Source organism: Lycorma delicatula, chromosome 7 (assembly GCF_047948215.1).
Source record: "Lycorma delicatula isolate Av1 chromosome 7, ASM4794821v1, whole genome shotgun sequence".
Taxonomy (NCBI): domain Eukaryota; kingdom Metazoa; phylum Arthropoda; class Insecta; order Hemiptera; family Fulgoridae; genus Lycorma; species Lycorma delicatula.
The window spans coordinates 13117342-13137965 of record NC_134461.1 but is presented as its reverse complement, the minus strand read 5'-3'; the positions used below and the strand labels follow the sequence as shown (position 1 = coordinate 13137965).

General features: G+C 29.2%; 2 protein-coding genes across 2 annotated transcripts; one reads left to right on the top strand and one right to left on the bottom strand.

Moving 5' to 3' along the window:
• Positions 1–449: 449 nt before the first annotated feature.
• On the bottom strand, positions 450–14687 carry LOC142328427 (uncharacterized). The gene is made up of 4 exons (XM_075372163.1): positions 14165–14687; positions 12856–13067; positions 8195–8311; positions 450–5503 (listed from the first exon to the last, which is right to left on the bottom strand). Exons 1-4 carry the CDS (start codon positions 14382–14384, stop codon positions 5408–5410), a joined length of 645 nt encoding a protein of 214 aa, XP_075228278.1. The 5' UTR covers positions 14385–14687; the 3' UTR covers positions 450–5407.
• Positions 14688–14844: 157 nt separating this feature from the next.
• Trs31 (trafficking protein particle complex subunit 31) lies at positions 14845–20373 on the top strand. Its single transcript, XM_075372164.1, has 4 exons — positions 14845–15267; positions 15447–15573; positions 17537–17719; positions 20186–20373. Exons 1-4 carry the CDS (start codon positions 15101–15103, stop codon positions 20282–20284), a joined length of 576 nt encoding a protein of 191 aa, XP_075228279.1. The 5' UTR covers positions 14845–15100; the 3' UTR covers positions 20285–20373.
• The last annotated feature ends 251 nt before the right edge of the window (positions 20374–20624 follow it).

The window sequence follows — 20624 nt, the reverse complement described above, 5'->3', positions numbered from 1 at the left end:
CCCAGATTAAAATGACGGCGAAATTCTCTACATGCTCCCTCCACACTGTCATTGTTTTTGTAAAATGCTTTGATAGTAAATGCATGTTGCGCACCACTCCAAGGATCCACGATAACTAAATGGCAAGTTAGGTTAGAGAGGCTGGCGCCACTTATCAAGTGGTACCAATCGCCCACGGCTACCAACACAACTTTCAAAATTTCCCGTTTCTTTGAATCACCCTGTATTTCAAACATTTATTATAACAAAATTTCTGTAAGTTATTAAATTACATATTTATTTACTTTTTAAAATGTATTGAAGTTTTTTTCATATATTTGTTTGTTATGTTTTTTCCATATGGATTGCTTAAATTTACTCTTGCCTTGCATTTTATATCATATCCAATATTCTTTTTTAACTAGCCCTAACAAATAAAACACAGGTCAAATAAATCATACAAAAAAAAAAACGCAAAAACAAAATTAATTTAATTAATAATTAAAAACTATTACAGTATTGTCTTATAATATAATAATTCATTGTTTTTTAAACTTATAAATAAATGAAGTAATAATTTTTATGACTATAGTTATAAACATTTTAAAATAAATAAAAATATAACTAGATAATTATTTTTTATACTCTTAAGTAAAAGTATAATTTTTAAATTGGCATAAAATCAGATTAAAAATAGAAGTTTTAAGATTAAAATAGAATCTTAAGTATTTAATACTTTCTGGTAACTAGAGAATAATAAATTCAGATAATAAAATTAAAATAGTAAAAAATTATAGTTTTTATATTAGAGAATACTGTTTATATTTATAAAGTAAATTTACCCCAATTGCTATATAATATATATATATATATATATATATATATATGTATCATTTAGTAGTACTTAAAAATGATAAAAATGTCTTTTTATTATATATTTTGTGCACTAAACACATGACCTGCATATAAAGACATAAATTGCAAAATTTATTTCTTAACCCAAAAATGAAGTACTATAATTGCCTTTAGTATAGTTATTTCATGAATTACTTACTCAAGTTTAGTTTAAACGATTATCAATTAATCCAGCTTTACTGAATCTGGCCCAATAGCAACTGCGTCTGTTGCCTTTCCATGCAGGTAAATATATGCCAGGTGAGAAATAGATTTTGGAGTTCGTGTCTTTGTGTGCAAACATGCATTGTAGTACATTTAATTTTATGAAAATCAGTCAAATTTGATATCAATTTATATTTTTTTAATCAAAACTGTAAATTCACAAACTGCTCATTTGAAGCCTAACACAGTGATGGCACAAGTATAACCAAATGATTATAATATTTGTTAAGTATGATCACTTAGATGGCGTTCTGCAGCATCAGATGCTTGCATTTAGTAGCTAGTTTATAATGATTGAGTATAGTAAATAAATTATAACATTTCTGAAAAATGGATAAAATTGAATTTGAGTTATTTTAAAGTATCTTGTTTTAAAAGGTTTAACCCTGACAGAGACATAAAGAGAGTTAGATTCCATTTTAAAAGATTCTTCCTTGTCATTTTCGGTAGTAAAAATGTGGGTTGCTGAATTTAAATTTGGTGGTACATCTGTTTATATAACAGTTAATTAACCATTACACATGAGACCAAACAGTTCCAAAGAAAAAATGGTTCCATCTGTAAGAAAAGTCACAGTTACAGTTTTTTGATTCTTATGGTGTGGTGCTCATAGACCACCTGGAAAAAGTAATCAACAGATGAAATCTTGGTGAAAATTCATCATAACAAAATAAAACATAACATCTGAGGAAGGTAACTGTGTACTGAAACAGCTGTCATTTTAAAAAAATAGATTTTATGAAAATCTAAAAACATTTTGTTTAATTTTCTTTTTGTTACTTGCAAAAAGACAGGACCATTACCAACGAACATTAACTTTACTCTTGGTCTAACTGAAGGGTACTGCTCAGGCTAAACATTCATACTGGCCAAAAAGATAATGCACTGTGATGATCTACCTGCTCACACATCTCAGTCGTTCCTGCAAAACTCTATGACCTATGCTTTGAAGTACTTACACATGCACCAAATTTGACTCCCAGTGATTACTTTTCAAACCAGAAGGAACTGCTTGCTGGACAAAGATTCACTTCAAATGACGAGATCATACCTGAGACAACTACTTATTTTGTATGGGCTTAATGTGGTAAATTAATATAAAGAGTCTTTTTAAGTTATCAGTCATTTGACTATTTTGATTGCTATTTTTCATTTCTTTCTGTGTCTGTGCTAATCTTTTAATCTCAACATAAAAATGAATACAACCTACATTCTTAGTTATTTGTTTTATAAATTGTAATCTTTATCTGCCTCAACAGTTTTTATCCTGTATATACATCCATCTACTACAAAGTTAAATAAATCTTAAAATATGGTCAACCAACCTGTTCACCTCTTTATAAGACTCCCAAATTTCTCTCCTCTCCTATTTATTATTTTACAATCTTCACCAAAGAGTATGTATTCTACAAAGTGTATTCTACACTTCACCAACCAATCTAACTTTGTTTGATAAATTCATATTTCAAATGCCTATAATATTTTTTTCATTTCTGATTTTTCTAGTTCATGTTTTACTTCAATAATAGGTCTATTGTAAAAAAAATCTTTTCTTTGAAATTTTTACAGATTTTCAATTAGTAAATCTTGTGTGAAATAACACATTTTTTTATTTAAAAAAAAAGTTGACTTGTTATTAAAAAAAAACCTTTTTTGATTAAAATATAAAATATATATATTTTTGATATGTACAGTAGAGCCCTGTTTTACTAGAGTAATGTCGACTGACCCTTTTGTGGATAAGCTGGAATTTTGGAAAATAAATACAAAATTAATTTCATGTTGATTATATATACTGTATAAATTTAAATATCATAATAATAATTAAATACACAAAAATTTAATTAAACATAGATTATAGCTTAAATTTGAGAAAAAAATTTGAGCAGTACAGAATTATACATTGTCAATGATCAATGTATAAGTAAAAAAAATTTTTTTTTTTTTTTAATGAAAAATCACACCAACAATTCAAAAGTAAAACACGGCCTGTAGTTGCCAATAAAAAGTTAATTTGACCTTGCCTGTGAAGATTGTTACTAATTAAAGTTGCATTTTTTTGCATTGTGTGTATATATATATATATATATTCACACACACACACACACACACACACACACACACAAGTTGCATTTACATTGTATATATATGTAAAATAAATTCTACTTGATCCACCCCAGTACAGAATTGAATAAAATAAAATGACAATTCTCTACTATTATTCAATTCTGTACTTGAGTGGATCAAGTTGAATCTATTTTATATATACAATAATTATTAGACAGAAGCGATAGGGGTCTTAAAAAGATCGACTTTAGAAAAATATTTTATATCGGAGATAGCATATTTCATTATTGTGGTTTTGATTGATCACAAACTTTTTTCAAGTAAAAATTTAATTTATCTTTCAAATACATTAAATATGAATTTGTAAAAGTTTCAACACTTAAATTAGTCGCTAAATATTTAAATTATTTGCATTGCATTTAAAGATTATATAAAATATATATAATCTTTTCTTAAATTGAGTATGCTTTTGTTTTATAGACATATCACTTAATCATTTAAAAAAAAAAAAAAAAATGTAGCATTAGTTAAAAACCAACAAAATATAAGGAAACACAAGACTACATAAAAACTCTAAATAGCAGTACTAAATTAGAAAATTCCACACTGATTTCAACTGAACTAAATGATTTAACTAATCCTGTAAATAATAAATACTAGTTATGAAGGATTATTCATAGCGATATCATTTTAAAATTCATTTTAAAACTAATTGCTAAATTTGAAAAAGCTGGCCAAGTTATGGAAGTAAAGATGCAAGTCTGTCAATGTAGTGCGAGGTTAGCTGAAAAAATTACTGTTGTTGCTGAAAACTCAGATTTGTCAATTCCAAGACATTCATAACAATTAGCCACTTCAAAGACAAATCTAGATTGTAACTTCCACAAAGATCTTGGGCTACATACTCACAAGATAGAACTGTTGGAACAATTGCAGGTATAAGATCACATACAACATTGTGTTTGGAAATCAGGTAGGTAACCCTACTTTTTTACCCTATTTTTTTTAAAGAAAATTATCCTCGGTGACAAGGCCAAACCGAATTGAGTTGAATAAACTGAACTGCCGCATGTAGGAATACAAAAATCATCGAATTATGTCAATTGATGTCTCTAGTGCAGGTTTTGGGCTAGAAGTGTGTATTTTTGTAACGATGAAAGTGCTATCGTTACAAGCGATGTGGAGTCCTACTGCACACTAACTAGCTTCTTTTATGGTCTATATTGGATAAAATGAATGTTTATTTCTAGAAGGATGGCATGTTACAAGCATGTTGTATATGCAATGGAGACAGCAATCGATCAGAATGTGCAATTAACAGCTCTTCACGTTTTCTTTTGACAATAATCCACCAACCGTTCAAACAAGAAGTTGTTCATAGAAAACACTGTAATTATGTGAACAAGTGATTTAGAACTTCTTTCATAGGATTAACATTTGTAACAAAAAAAAAAAAAAATGGGTATTTATTCAGATACAAAGTTCTACTACATTTAATCATAAATTTTATATCTTAGACTTAAATAAATATAAAAATTTTTCAAAATAATATAAGTTTTATATTAATTTAAAATGATACTTCTCAATGGAAAACCCTTCATATGTAGTGTATTGCTGAATTGTGCAGCCTGAAATGCAGTCAACCACAATAAATGTAACATTTTTGCATGAACAATTTTTTTCTAAATAACCAGATCACTAAATAAAATGCAATGCATGTGCAAATACTCAAATATTTACTACCAATAAAAAATTTATGGCTGTTATTTTTTTTGTATATAATTAATAGGAATAATAAGTTTTTTTTTTAATTTTATCGAGAATTTAACAACCCACTATTAATTTACCAAAATTAGTTAATTAAGACAAAAAAATTAAATAATGTTTAAAAAAACCAAAATCTTCATTCAAGTATTTTTAGTTTATTAATTAAAAAAAGATGCATTTAATCTTTTTCCTTTTTCACAGTTTTTGGTTGTCAGGTTCTAATGTACGTAAATGACACATAATATTCATTAATTTTTAAAATATAAATAATCTTACATAACACAGCCATATAAGTATAATACTTTAGTATTATAATATTTTATATTTTTATAATTTGTACAAATTACATTAAAATATGAAATAAATAACAAAATGTATTTACAATAAAATTTTAAATATTACTGTACTATTTTTTTAGTTCAAAAATGTATAATTTATTTAAATAAATTAATAGTATATATATTTACAGTAAAACCTAATCTTTGGGATAAATTTTTTTTAACCACTGTCTTGATATATATTGTGAACCATCATATGAAGCAAAATACCATTTTAAATTCCTATTCCTCACCTGTAAAAACAAATTATAATAAATAAATAATAAAATAAACATAATATTGTAAATATAAAAGTAATACAAAAAGAATAATAAAATACACTGCTATGTAGTTTAATGTTAATCTTCTTGATAAAATTGATAAATTATAGCAAAATATTGGGCGTCAAAAAAGAATATCAAGGTATTATATATCTTAAATAAAATGTGCAGCATTTGTTTAAGAATAGAATCTGAGAGCAAAAAGGGCATTTTTAGTTATGCATATGACCCTAAATTGATTTCTTTCCACTTGATAGTACCATAAGAAAAAACGGCAATTCCGAAATAGAAGGCCTTCTATATTTTGCAGTTTACTAAATGTGAATCTAGAGTTACAGTTCAATGTGTGTTCCGTAGAAAGTTTAATTGTAATCTTCCAAATGACAATGAAACTACCAGATAACTGTGTAAAGGAAAGAGAGTACAGGACAACTGAGGGTATCTAAAGCAAATTTTGAACATTTCAGGAAGTCTTTCCTACATAGTCCTAAAAAAGTGTTAGGAAGGTCAGCTACAAACTAATGATGAAAGCGTAAAGTGTCTTAAGGAAATGCTTGCATAAAAGTCTGAATTGTTTACAGACATCACAGGCTCTGAAGCTACAAACTGTGATGTGTGTGCCAACTTTGCAATTGAAATGCTACAGCTTGAAAATTATAACTTTCTCGATCATATTGTATTTAGCGACAAGTCAATATTTTACCTTGATAAAAAAAAGTTAACACACATCTGAGTCAGAAAATCCCTGTGCAATGTAAAAGGGACTCCCTAAAATTAAATGTTTTTTTATGCAATATCCTGACAATTTTACAGACCATTCTTTTTCATTGAAGCAAGCATAACAGAATTTTCTTATTTGTATATTCTGCGTTCATGGTTGTTTTCTCAGCTGCAAGGTGGACCAGTGAATTTTATTTGGCAACAAGATCGTGAGCCTCCCTGTCATAACTGGGTATGGAATCAGTTAATTGATATTTTCCCCAACCATTGGATTGTTCAGCATGGACCTGATGACAGAGCTTGTTTGCACTGGCCTCTAAGGTCACTCAATTTGACCATGTGAATTTTGGTGTTTGTGTCTTTGCTACTACCTGATTTGAGGCACAGGATTGAAACAGTTGTCGTTTTCATTACACCAGATATGCTGGTTAAAGTATGGGATGAACTCTCTTATTGGTTGGATGTGTGCCAGATGATGAAAGAAGCTCATATCGAATACTTGTAGGGAAAACTGGAGAAAAGATATTCTTTCATTTTATTAATGATTCATCACTGTACGTCAAACTTAAGAGATATTAAATAATTCTAAAACACCTATATTCTTCTTCTTTTTTTTACACCTGTATATTTTTCAATAGTAGTCTTTCTGTACTCAATACCTTAAAAATAGGTTTAGAAAAACTTCAAAACAAAATTGTTTCATGGAAATACTTGCATATGAGTCCATACCATTTATAGCAGTTACAGGACAATCTAAACTGATAGAAATATTGACTACTTAGCGACTGCTTTAACACTTGCCATTTTTAATTGCTTTAACACATTTTTTTCTGATTTCAATAAAAAAGCTCTTAATTAAAATTATGGAGTTTTTTATGAGTTTGTAAGCCTTATACTTAATCAAAAACTAACAGATTTCAATATATTTTATTTTTTAAAGGAATTTCCTCTGGAGTTGATAATCATAAATTTTCTCCATATAACTTACGTAGAAAACTTTTTAAATAAAAAAAAATTATCTACATAAACACTATAAAATCATTTTTCAGTGTTTTTCATATGTCTTGTGAACAATTTTTATTTAACTAAACACCACTTTTTAAAGGTTAGCCTTGTTTTTAAAAAAAATTGAATAAAATAATTATAAACTTCAAGAATTATCTCGCTATAAAATCTGGCAAAGACTTAAATAACTTTCCCTTGACAAATTTTTATTTCAAATATGCAATTCGGTTTTTAAATATTAATGTCATAATTATAAAATATTTCAAATTGCAAAATGTTTAGTAAAAACATTTGCTCCCAATTTATCCCCCTTGGTCAAATGACGTTTTTACCTTAAAAATTATGCACTATTAAAAACAGAATAGCTAAAAAGAATCAAAATGGTTAGTTTAATTTTTAATTTGAACCCATTGCTTGATAGCTTTCTTCATGCATCATTTTGGAAAACAGATGAAGTATCAGAAATTATAAAAAATCAAAAACTTTTTTAAATTCTTAAGTTGATCCTATAGACATTAGTTCTGTGCTATATTTGAAACACTTGCTAGCTTAATATTTCTTACAACCTATTTTATTTCAAAAGGTACAGCCCTAGGATTACTTAAGATTAATAAATTTTTTGGCTCTTGAAACTCAAAAGTCTGATGAAAAGATATAACTAAGGAAAAATTGTTTATTTTAAATATGTAACTCTCTCTAGAGAGATAAAAGTGAAATGTAGAGAAAACTATTTTTAACACTAATTAGCTCATTGAAAAAAGTAACAGGAAACTATTTCACTCTTTACTTTCCTAATAAACTTCTGTAACAAGCTTGTCATTCTTGGGTATGCTATGACTTAACATGCATACAATTTATGTTGACATACAAACTTTTAAATTTGTATCAAGAAAAGTTGTACCATGCTCAAAAGTAAGAGTAAAAATTACTTGTTCACACCTCGTGATCTCTAATAACATAAAATTTATTCTGCTCTACTTCAATTGTAAGCGATAATAATCCGTCTTTTAAAAAGGTTTCATCAATTAATACTGTATAAACTGGCTGACCTGTATCCTGAAAAAAAAACAAAATTTATTTTAAAAACAAGTTACAATAATGAACTCGGTTCGCTATACAATTTGAGTTCGTGTGACTATGACTGTTGAATTTGAAAATAGAATCATGCAGACTGGAAGTTGTTATTTATAAATGTAAAGTCAATTAACAATTTTAAGACATTCATGTGTACAAGTGGCCTACCTAGCGTCATTTTCCCTCTGCCTACAATTTTTTTTTTTTTTTCCAATAAAAATGTATATCTTAAGATATACAGATTGAAATATCTTAATGGAATTTGGTGTACATGTACCCACCAATATCTTCTATAAAGTAATACTTTTGAAAAGTAAAATTGTGACCATTTAAATCATTAGTAGTTATGTAAATAAAAAGGTTAAAAATGTTGTATCAAATGTTTGATAAACTGGTTTACTTGGCATTTCTCCTACCACCACCCCATTCGGTCGCCTTAAAGCATAAGACCAAATGGCTACTGAGCCTTGAAACAGTTAAGCAACCAGTGTCGTAAATAGCTCCTAGAGCTTACCTAACAGCATGAGGGAACTAAGTGCAGTGCCATACACCACCATATGTCCCAACCGCTCACTTGTCATATATTTACTAAAATGGGTAGGCACACCCCACCAACTACTAAAAATGTGTATGACATCCATAAATTAAAATTTACTTTGTCAAGACAGCAATTCACTGCCATGCCTAGATCGCTGAATGCCAGCAAGTACCTGTCCGCCATATTAAAGTGCTTGGAGCCCTAATTGGCTAGTGGTCAGCGATATATCTCAAGGTTAGCTTCCAGCAGAAGTGTGTTAGGAGTCTTTCCTTAAGTAAACAACTGATGTCGGTTGAAAATAGCAACCGTCTGAACTCCCACACAGTCTGACAATGCGGCTCTTGCCACTTCTGAGTGGCAAATTTCCCCCTTGACCTCAGTTCCAGGGTGGCCCGGCCTCTGCCCCCCCCCCACAAAGAGCATGGAGTCAAACATCAGGTGTTCATTTGACTGGACCTACCTGCAGACACACAGCTTATCAGCTGTCAGGCGGAACTGAAACAGATATTGGTTCAAATTAACATGGTTGGTGAGTACCTGGGCACACATTGCCCTTAAAAATGAACTCGAGGCATACCATCCCCCCAGATCCCGTATAAACTTGTACAGGGATCTTCCCTTAGTCATGGTGTCCCATTCCAACTGCCATGCTTCCATCGCGAGGCTCTGCAGCTTCTTCCGCAGGCAGGAGATGGACTACTGAATGAAATTTAGATCCGGTGCATTGCAATCACCGTTCCATTCCGGTACTGGCCCAGTCCGAAACCGCATCCCAAATACTTCGGCATCCTGGCCTCTTCTCAATCTCCAGATGGCTGCCTGAACTTTCACCACTAAATCGATTGGGAGAGCCTTTCCCAATACGGTGGTGGCCTCATAGGAGGTTCTTTTAAAAACACCAGTACATACAATTAAGGCTTTGCGCTGGGCACTCCTTAAATTTTTGAACAAGTGCTCTATTCATATCAAACCTTTGCACCCAAATGGGCGTCGCGTAAGAGATCATGCTTTCTAAGACACCTCGGTACACCATGTACATTTGACGGCCAGACAACCCATAGTCCTTCCAAGCAATCCTCCTAAGTTTGTTCATCACTGAGACAGCATCTGCCGCTACTTGCCTAATGTGGTTCTAAACAGCAACTTCTCATCAAACAAAACACCTAGGTACTTATGAACTCTCACTTGGCTGATTACACAGCCTTTATACTTAATGTGGGGGTTTCGACTGTATGATAATTTGTCTGCACCCTTGAGAAACATAAACTTCGTCTTGGGCACAGAAATCTTTAATTTTGAATGTCCATCCAGCTCTCTGCGGTCGACAAGGCCGCTTGCGCTCAATCTTCCAGCTGCGGTCATGAATTACCATGAACTAAAAGGAGACAGTCATCGGCAAAAGCCTGAGCCATGACCCCTTCTGGGAATGTCAACCCCAGAAACCTGTCAAACAGCAGGGGACCGAGAATGGAACACTGCAGGCTTCCCCTGGTTTCGGATTTTTCCACAGCTAGGGGCACATTTTTAAACAAAGTCATACGATTAGACAAATAGTATTTAAGAGTATTTAATAGTATAGGAATATTTAAGATGCAATCCTCAGTGCCAACCCCTTTTGTGAAGCCATATTGGCCTTGATTTAGAAAACAGTTCACCTCAATGCTTTTCTAGAGCTGTTCCACAACCAGCCTTTCAAGCAACTTGCTGATTACCAGCAAGAGGCTGATAACTGCCGACCTCACTAGGATCCTTACCTGGTTTTAAGAGCACCCTCATCAAAGCCACTTTCCAACAAGTTGGCAAGCAGCCCCAGCTAAGTCACCCTGTGAACAGCCTGCCAAGCGGCTCTCTTATGACAGGCAACAAATGGTAGAATATAACTGGGTCAAGTTGGTCAATCCTCGGTGCCTTTTTCAGTGTCATTCAAGAAACCACTTGGTCTATATCTACAGGATCCACAAAAACAGGGCAAAACACAAAAAGCTTTTGTCAGAAAATACCCTTTTTTTAGGTCTGTAATAAAATAATTTTATTAATTTACTAATAAACAAATAAAAATTTCTGAGTTTAATTTTAATATACATTATTTTTATCAATTTTCTCAGAATTAAATTCTATACAAAGTTAACCAGAAATTTTTATTTCTTAAATTAACAAAGTTATTTTATTACAAACCTAGAAAACTGTATTTTCTGACAAAATCTTTTTGTGTTTTACTACATTTTTCTTAAATCTGTGAGATAGAGGTCTGGAACCACTTTTATTCAAACTTTCTTAGATTAATAACCATAAGGAAGCATCAAATTTACCCCAATAATTTTAGTATGGTTTAATGTCACAGAGGGAACAAGAAGCAGGGCTAAATGTTTCGCGAGCCGAAACTCACTAACAAGCCGTTTTCTGACCTATGTTTATATAAACCTTTTTCTTATTTTTGGCTACAGGATCACTCCCATGATATTACCATGCAATTTGGAATCACATGGATACTGCATCAACATAAAAGTTAGAACAATAAACACAATTTCCAACAAAATAATCAGAAATGAGTAGTCAAAAATAAAAATAAACTGCAAGAGAGTAGGCAAAATCCGGTACAAAATTATTTCTTTGATGTATGTTAATTACACTGGAAATTTTCATTCTAAAAATTTTTTCATAAACTGATTTTTTGAAAATATATTAAGAAAAAATGTCTTAGAAAAATCGTTAGGAGATGCATCTTGAGGGATGAATAGACGGTTTTTACATTAGGGACAAATGGGAGTACCTAAGAGAAATTAATACAGAAAAACTGGTACTGCATATGGAAAACAGCTGACCAAGAGTTGCAACTCTGGATACTGAGGGCTAAGCTCTCAATAGACTACTTAGAAGGTAAATTAAGTAAAACATTCTTTGTACATAAGTATGCAAGTAAAGAATAATAATTATTAGAATTATTGTAAAAAATTCATGACGACTGTATTTTCCCACCTCCAAAACTAATGTAACCAGAATGAAATCGAATCAATGACCCATATTCATAAGTCATCATACAAAATGCCATAAAAATCTGTTAAGTTAATTTTAAGACATCAAATAACTGATGATAAAACCAAAAAAATTAGGCTTATTATTAGAATGAAATTCTAATGAAAAATCCAAATGAAATTCCCTGAATATATAACCAAAGTTACATACTAATGTAATGGAATCATCTAATTCGTGGTAGAATGTGACTTTGAGTCCAGAACAACAAAAAAGAAAATACGGTTTTTTCCCCCATCCCTTCATGGGGAAGACCAAATACCATCAGAAAGTATCTCAGGTGCATTTAATTATATCAAAAAATTTACCTATCCTTTGAGTAAAATTTTGAGATATGAGATCTATAAGATCCCTTATAATGTGATTTCCTTACCCCCTTGACTGATTGTAACCAAGATCAAAAAATAACATCAGATCTTATACATAAAGATCACCATCATGCCAAGAATTCTTAAAAATAATCAAATGTTAGTTATAAATTAATTTCTCTTATTTTCCATACTTTCATAAGAAATGTTTTGTTTTTTAAAATAGGTTCTTCAGTGGGAGAATCTTTTAACCAATGAAACTTTTGTTCTGATCAGTTAAAGTAGTCAATTGAAGTAATACTACTTAGAACAAAAGAAGTTAAAAAAGAAAGAAAAGTAAAAAAGTGGCTTTTACTGATATGAAAGTGTCATTCTTTTATCCACATATTACCTATATTTTAAAGGAATTGCTCTTATCTAACAGTATATTTTACCCAATAAATCAAACGGGGAATCACTTTGTTTTTTTACTTTATCTAGTAAGGCTAGCATGGGATGCTTGTTCTCTTGGAATTGCTATGACATTTCAAGACTTACATCTCATGTCAAGTTCCTCACAATCATTACATCGGTGATAATGCTAATCAAAAACCCAACTGAGAGGTTTTCAGTAAATAAACAAATATTTATTATTTGAGAGGGTAACTAACCTCATTTTCATATTCCCAGCCAATGATAACACCTATGTAGGAGTAAGTGTGAAACTGTACAACTTGACCAACCCTAAACAATAGATCAGATGGCCTTTCTTTATGCACTCTTGTTAATCTTGACGGTAAATCAAAATCTTTTGGAAATTTCCCATCTTCTGTGGATTCCTCTGTAGTTTCATCATCTTTGTCATTATCATTACCTAAAATATCTATCAAAAACAATAAGAAAAAAAAAATAATAGCTAATGAATATAGCAGTCAATAACAGTTAAAAAAACATATGCTATGTATAGATACACTTACACTTAAATAGACATTTTAATTTGTATAAACACATAGAAATACTGAATATGTTGTCTGTGTGTGCTTACGGAGGGATTAGAAGTAATTTCCTTGTAAACATTTATACAGTGATACCTTCACCAAACCACACAAACAACAAGGAAGAAATACTGTAACTCCTAAATACTGAATTCTAAATCCTTAGTATTGATCCAATAGAATATCTCATTAAACTCTCACACCCCAACAGGAAAAAAGGAGTTAAGGGAAAGCAGTAAATAATTATCCCTTTCTTCCGGTAAGAATGTTCCACCCAAACAGGGAAAACTGATCTAAAAGTTTTTTAATTGCTTTTGCAAGAGACTCACAGTTCACTTTAAGGATAACTAAAAGCTACTAAAAATTACTTAGTTATTTACAAATTAAAATAACTACACATTAAAAAAAATTCTGATCTGCAGGAATAGAATAGTCTAAGTAAAGACAAATTTAAAATTATAAGTAAAATTCTAGGTGAATAATTTTTGTCTATCTTTGGGTATGATTTTATATAAATATTGTCAAGAAAATATACACTGAATAATACAGGTAGCCATTTGTTATGTCATCAACATGGTGCAAAGAATAAAAGCCCATAATTGAAAAAAAAAAAAAAATATATATATATATATATATATATATAATGCAGGCAGCTGCTTCCATTATTCAATTTTAAAAAATGAGCAAACAAAAGTGACCCTTTATTTCAAATTTAACAAAGGATGGCATTATGCCATCCTGACTGAAGATTTGATGCAACGGCAGAATGCTAATGTTGGCATTTTGTCACCACTTTTAACTTCACTAAATATATTTTTTTTTAAATGAACAAAAACAAATAAATCCTCAATTTCTTTCAAAAGTAACATTCATAAAATAAGAAAAAAATATAAGTAATAAAAATTGAGATAGGTTTTTTTTTGGGGGGGGGGGGGTATTATATCACAAGTCTTTAAAAATTAAGTTAAAAAAATAGTTTACTAACCTGCAAACATCCAAACCATTAACTCTTGCCATTTTAACGTCCAGAAATTACTACTTAATAAATTGTCTTTAATTTCACCGATACCTTTCATTGTATTTATCACAATTTGAGATCTTTCTCTATCTTTTACATTTGTAAAATATCCTGATATATAATATTGAACCGGAACACAAAGTAACAATAAACAAAACTGAATAATTTCCCGTTGCTGCCAGGGCATTATTTGTTTTCAAATCGTCCATAAACTTAATATATTAAATAAAAATTTAATTTCCTAAAATTAATATTAAAAAAAAAAGAATCTTACATAACCTCAAAATACGAATTATAATTTTCAAATTAATTTAAAATAATTTTTCGACAAAATAGCGGCGAATTAAACCTTTTTAAATCACTGATAACGAACTGATAGCTGGCATTAACGTAATTTAAAACATGACGTGTTAACACTTTGTTGATACAGTATAAACATGATTTTTAAACAATTCTTGACTAAACATAACCTTGCACATCAGCTGTTGAATAAAAATTGTATAATAACGTTCCTTTTATATTTTTAATTTCTAAAAGTAACACTTATTCCTCGGCTAAAAATCATCGTAATAATACTACATAAAGATTTAGACATTTGTTATGATTCTATTTGTTATAATACTCGCTGGCAAAATTTTATAGACGATGTTATGATTACTTTTGTGGTTAGAGAAAAATTATTATATTAAAAAGAACTGTGATTCAACTTTCAAATATACAGCTGAATTGTTTATAAAGTGCAACAAGAAAGGATGAGTAAACTATTATAAATTATATGTTGGCATCTCTGTGGAGGGTCGTTAGTATTTATGTTATGGGCTGTGATTAGACTGTCATGTGAAAAAGTGTAATGTAATACAATGGGGATTATGATTGAAAATTAAGAAATATAAGCCAACAAAAATGAATAATATGACTATATCGGCTGTTCGTCCGAAAACGAGTATTTTGGATAAATCTCTTAGTAAAGGTAGAGGAGAGGTTAATCTGAGCTGTTACGCGTTATTGTTTTCTGAATTAGTTCAGTACTGTCAAAACAGAGTTTATACAGTGCCAGAACTTCAAAATAAGTGAGTGATTTAGGTCATGATAGAAGTTGATTTGTATTTTTTTTTTCTTTGAGAATGGTTTATTTTATAATCTATAAGTAACGTTGCATAGTAAACTAGTAAGTTAATAAATATTTCTTTGTTGCATAGTAAATTAGTAAGGTTACAAATTTTTTTTATGTTCATGAATTTGGTTACAGATTGGCAGAAATGGGGCAGGAAGTTGGCATCAAACTGTTAGACTTATATTTTGTTCGTGAAAAAAGTTGTAAAAGAGAAACGAAATTGTTAAATATGTTACTTTTCATAAAAAGTACTTTGTGGAAGGTTTGTATTTTTTGTACAAGATTTATAATAGATAATATCATTAAATGATTCTGACAATCTATAAATCAGGGAATAGTAATCAGTAAATGTTTACTGCTATCCAATTACCGCTTATAGTTTGCAAACATTTCTTTAGCAGTGTAACAATGTTTTCTATATAATATGAGTACATATCAACTTCGTAAGTTAAATCAGCATACTTAGTTTTTATTATTATAATGAGTTTTAGTTTAATGGTGTCATCTCATTATCAAAATTACCTGACAAACATAACATTTTAAATTATTAATTGGAATTTCTGATCATCTTATATTGAAGAAATCTGTTAATTAAGGATACAATAATTAAGGTAAATGTTCTCAATTGATTTAGTAGGCCTGTGTTAATAATTTTAATAATATATTTAATTATGGTTTACATGACTTTGGACTTTAGTACTGCATATAAATGTCATTTATTTTATTGAGCAATAAATACATCCTTCTGTTCCAAGCTGCATAAACTTTCAGGTATTCTTCCAAATGTCAGATTTGTTCTCTAATATTTTCAGCTATAAATAAATAGTTACAAATCTTTATTAGTGTCGTAGAATAATTTGTTTTTATTATTTATGAAATAGAACACATTAATTTATGCTGTAATTTAAATCCATCACTGTATTGCTTCTTTTTAGTGCTTGTTTGTATTATGAACTATCACTTTTCAGTAGATTAGTGATTAAACTTATTACTTTGAGTTTGTATAAGACTTTATTTTATGGAGTATCCTACATTATTTCCATCCTTGGTAACTGATTTCAGTCAATTTTGAATTGCATGTGCATTACTTAACAGAAACGTAACAGCTCTAAAACTCAAGAAAATTTCTGTTATATATATTTTGCTGCTGTTATTCTTTGTTCTTTTACGTTGTACCATTCATTTATTTATTTAATTTATTGTTTATGATCTCAAGTCAATCTGGAAAATGACTTCAAAGAAAATATTTTTCATTCAACAGAGGAAAGTGAGAAGGTTGGACACCTACTTGAAATGAGTCCTAAGCTTTCTTTTGGTTAGTTAGCCATTGATCGTTGTATTTCTCTAAGTATACATTGTCTTTTCCACTATTATGTTTTTTAACATACCTTCCCTGTTTTTGGTTTTGTAAGTATAGATTTGATGCTGCTAGGTACATGCTAAGGATGGCAGGAACTGTAGAATCCTTGAGATTTGTTATATAGAGGGGTTGTCCATGGACCAATCCAAAGTATAAAATATAAATAAACCTTCATTCATTGGTTCAAAAAAATGATGATTCAAAAAATGATTTATAATTTAAAACTATTAGAATCTGTAAGAAGAAAAATTCTAGTGTACCTTATACACTTTATAGTTGTGATACTTGTAAAGCTCATTAAGGGTAAAAGATACCGATTAAAAGTTGCTTTCTTTGAAAATAATTGTGTGTATTACACACAGTTAGACCCTGCTGTGAACAGAATGAAGAGGTCCCTTATTAGGCATCATCTATATTTCAGAGGGTAAGTCACTTATCGTGCTACTGTATAGTGATTAAGATAAATAGGAAACCATTTCACTCCCCATTTTTTCAGGGTAAATCTGTCATGAGATCTTGTTGCTCTGAATTTGACTAGTTTTCAGAATGGCTTGTATTTTTTTTTTTAATTGCAATCATTACAGTCATAGCATTTAACACATTAATATAGAATGAGCTAGATGATTAATGAAAAAGTGCTAAGCATGTACCAGGAATTAAACATAAAACCTACTGTTTATTAACAATTGTTTTCACCAATAAAACTAGAGGCCAAGTAAATAAAGTTTACTGCATGATATTTTTATATATAAAAGATTTAATGATAAATATCAATTTATTCCTTATACTCCAAAATATTGAGAATTTTTATTTTTAAATTTATTTACTGAATAAAGGTTTAAGAGATTTATATAATGTTTTTTAGGGTTTGTTTGGAAGAGAAGCAGATAAATTGGAGCATGCAAATGATGATGAAAGAATTTATTATTTAATTGAAAAAGAACCGTTGGTTAATAAATTTATTTCTGTGCCAAAAGATAAAGGAAATTTAAATTGTGCCATATTTATTGCTGGTATTATTGAATCTATTTTGAATAGCAGTGGATTTGTAAGTACTTCATTCATAATTATACATTTTGGTTATTGTACTTTATTTTATGTTGTTTGTAAATTCAGTCACGCGAAATACATTATTTAGTGGCTGCTCCAAAATACTGGTACATTGTTTTGGAATGTAAAATCATTCAGTTTATTTTTATTATTACTCCAAATAATGTATAATATTGGGTCCAGAAAGTATGTACAGAGTTTAGAGTTAGCTGTAATTTAGAGAGAAGTTTGAGAAAAATATTTATAAAACTGTAAAACTATTAATTTATCGTAAATGACAAAGTATAGTCTATGTTTTTTTAAACATTTAAATACTTTTTGCTCATAGATGAAAAGATCATGAATTAGTTAACAGACAGTACAGAAGTTCTACTAATTATGTATAATTTGAAATACATATATAATTCTTGTCAGAAATATACTACTACACAGATAAAAAAAGGAACTGCCTCATCTTGTATGGATAGATTATGGGAAAATTAATAAAATCTTTTATCAGAGTATCGCCACAAAAATACAATAAATAAAAAATAGATGTAATTAGTATTAATTATATAAAATATAACTGCATGAAATAATATTAAGCTAATTGCATGAAAATATTAAACATAAAAAATAACTACAAAATAAATCACAATTCAGAAGATGTTAAAGAACATTTTTAGTGCACTATTCTGTACATATAGAGATGCAGAAAATGTAAAGCTTTTTAATCAATGTTATTTAGAAATTTACTTGTAAAGCCATATTGTTTCTGTAAAAGAAAATTTTATTTGTATTTTTTAAAAATTGGTGGGAAATTAAAAAAGTAAAAGTATTATATAAATTTGATAATTTATTAAAAGTTGGAATAGAAGTTTAATAATAAGGCCCTTTCTCTTAACCAAAAATCTTGTTTTGAGTTACACTGAAACAGTTCTAATGCCTGATATGATAGAGGTGGATATTGTTATTTTTTTTTAAGTACAAGAAAATTTCTGTGTAGTAAAGGTCATCCATAAATATAAACACAAAGAAACAGTTTTAATTTTCTAAATATTGGTCTACATGATTCACGTTTATGGGTTAGCAATGAAAGCTCATTTTTGTATCTTAAAAACTAATTCTCCACTTTTGAAGGAGCCTAAAAGTTTAGGGAAAATTATTTTCCCTAAATTATTAAAATGATGAAGTAAATTATTTTCAGTATGAAGCTACGTTACATGTTTATTACATGGAACAGCATAATGTTTTAATACAGGGTACTGAACTCCACATGTCATTAAGGAACATCAGTGAGACATCACAAAAGTTAATGTAATTTACAAACAGAACAAGACAGAATTAAAGGTTCCTTCTTTTTTTGAAGTTTAGGTTAGGAATGTTATATGTATGAGGTATTAATATAACATTAAATGTTATAGGGTATAAGGTGCTCCAAATACCAAAAGATTCAATTTAGATGCAGCTCCTCCACATTTTACCATATTTGTGTGGGATTATCTAAATGAAAGATTTCCTCGGTGATGGGTCACATGAAAAGGGCAGATAGTTTAGTCTCAACAGTTTCCAGATCTTACCTCTATGCATTTTTTTTGTAGGGTTATGAAAAACCATGTGTTTTCTCCATTTAAATAAGAAATTTGGAACATTTATAAACACAGATCTCAGAAGTTATATTTTATCTATCTTCCTAGATATATTGTGTCATGTAGGGCAAGAAGTTGAATAACATTTTGTTATCTACAAGTCATTTAAAGGAGCACACATCAAAATCTAATGAACAGGTAAAATTTTTGGAAAATTTTTCTTCATTTTGATATATAATTCATGTTCTCTGTCATGCTGTATTTCAAAACTAAGAAGTCTTTTAGAAACTCCTTTTTTATTTTTTTTATTTATTGAAATCCAACCACTAAAGAGAACACACCAGTCACCAATATCCACTATCTAGTATTCAAATCCATCTAGTATTCAAATTTTATAGATAAAGTATTCAAAAAGTATAGATAAAGAATTTTATAGATCTAGTATTCAAATTTTATAGTATAAAAGTAATTGCCTTTATTATGATTTGGACCTTAGAATTCTCGAGTTTGAAATCAGCTGATTTGTGATGACAAGTTCACCACTAGACCAACCCAGTGGGATAATAAATTAAATAATTTTTCCTTATCTTTCTTATTGTACAATGAAATGCATGTAATAATCTATGTATTTTATCAATGAAAGGGACTACACTGCATTTGTTTTTATTAACCAAAACAAAAAGGTAATTCTTAACCTGCCTATAAATAATGTAATTGATCCATTATATTAATTGCATCCAAAGTTAATGTTTTAAAAAAATATCATATGAATAAATTAGTCAATGATGATACATCAGTTTAATTAAATTAAACTATTTTTCTTTGTAAATGGTCAGTAATTATTAGTTATTGTTTGGAGTGTATTCGGTTTGGTAAGAAAATATTTTCTTTTTCAGACAGCTAAAGTGACAGCTCATTGGCATAAAGGAACAACATATATGGTGCAGTTTGATGAATCCGTAATTGCTAGAGATAAACAAATGGAAGAACGTTAGAAGATATGTGAATGAATTATATTTAATTTGAACATTCCTTTATGAATTTTATTGTAATTTGTAAGGAGATATTAAAAATGTGCAAGAGATTTTAGAATTGTTTTTTGTTCTTGTGGTTATGGCTCTCTCTCTACATTATATATATATAATGTAGAGAGAGAGAAATATATATATATATATATATAATGTAGAGAGAGAGAAATATATATATATATATATATATATGTAGAGAGAGAGAAATATATATATATATATTTCTTTTAATTAAAAATATGTAAAATAAAATACTTGTAAAATTATTTTATTTAATTTTCAATTATATATATATTAATTTATTGAT

Bases quoted from the DNA above. Each gene is read 5' to 3' on its own strand.
- LOC142328427 (XM_075372163.1), bottom strand. From the start codon at position 14,384: ATGCCCTGGCAGCAACGGGAAATTATTCAGTTTTGTTTATTGTTACTT. The intron at 13,068-14,164 runs GTTAGTAAACTA...TGTTTTTGATAG, and splicing joins AATGGTTTGGATGTTTGCAG to ATATTTTAGGTAATGATAAT. The intron at 5,504-8,194 runs GTGTGAACAAGT...TTGTTTTTACAG, and splicing joins ATGTTATTAGAGATCACGAG to GTGAGGAATAGGAATTTAAA.
- Trs31 (XM_075372164.1), top strand. From the start codon at position 15,101: ATGAATAATATGACTATATCGGCTGTTCGTCCGAAAACGAGTATTTTG. The intron at 15,268-15,446 runs GTGAGTGATTTA...ATTTGGTTACAG, and splicing joins GTGCCAGAACTTCAAAATAA to ATTGGCAGAAATGGGGCAGG. The intron at 17,720-20,185 runs GTAAGTACTTCA...TTTCTTTTTCAG, and splicing joins TTTTGAATAGCAGTGGATTT to ACAGCTAAAGTGACAGCTCA.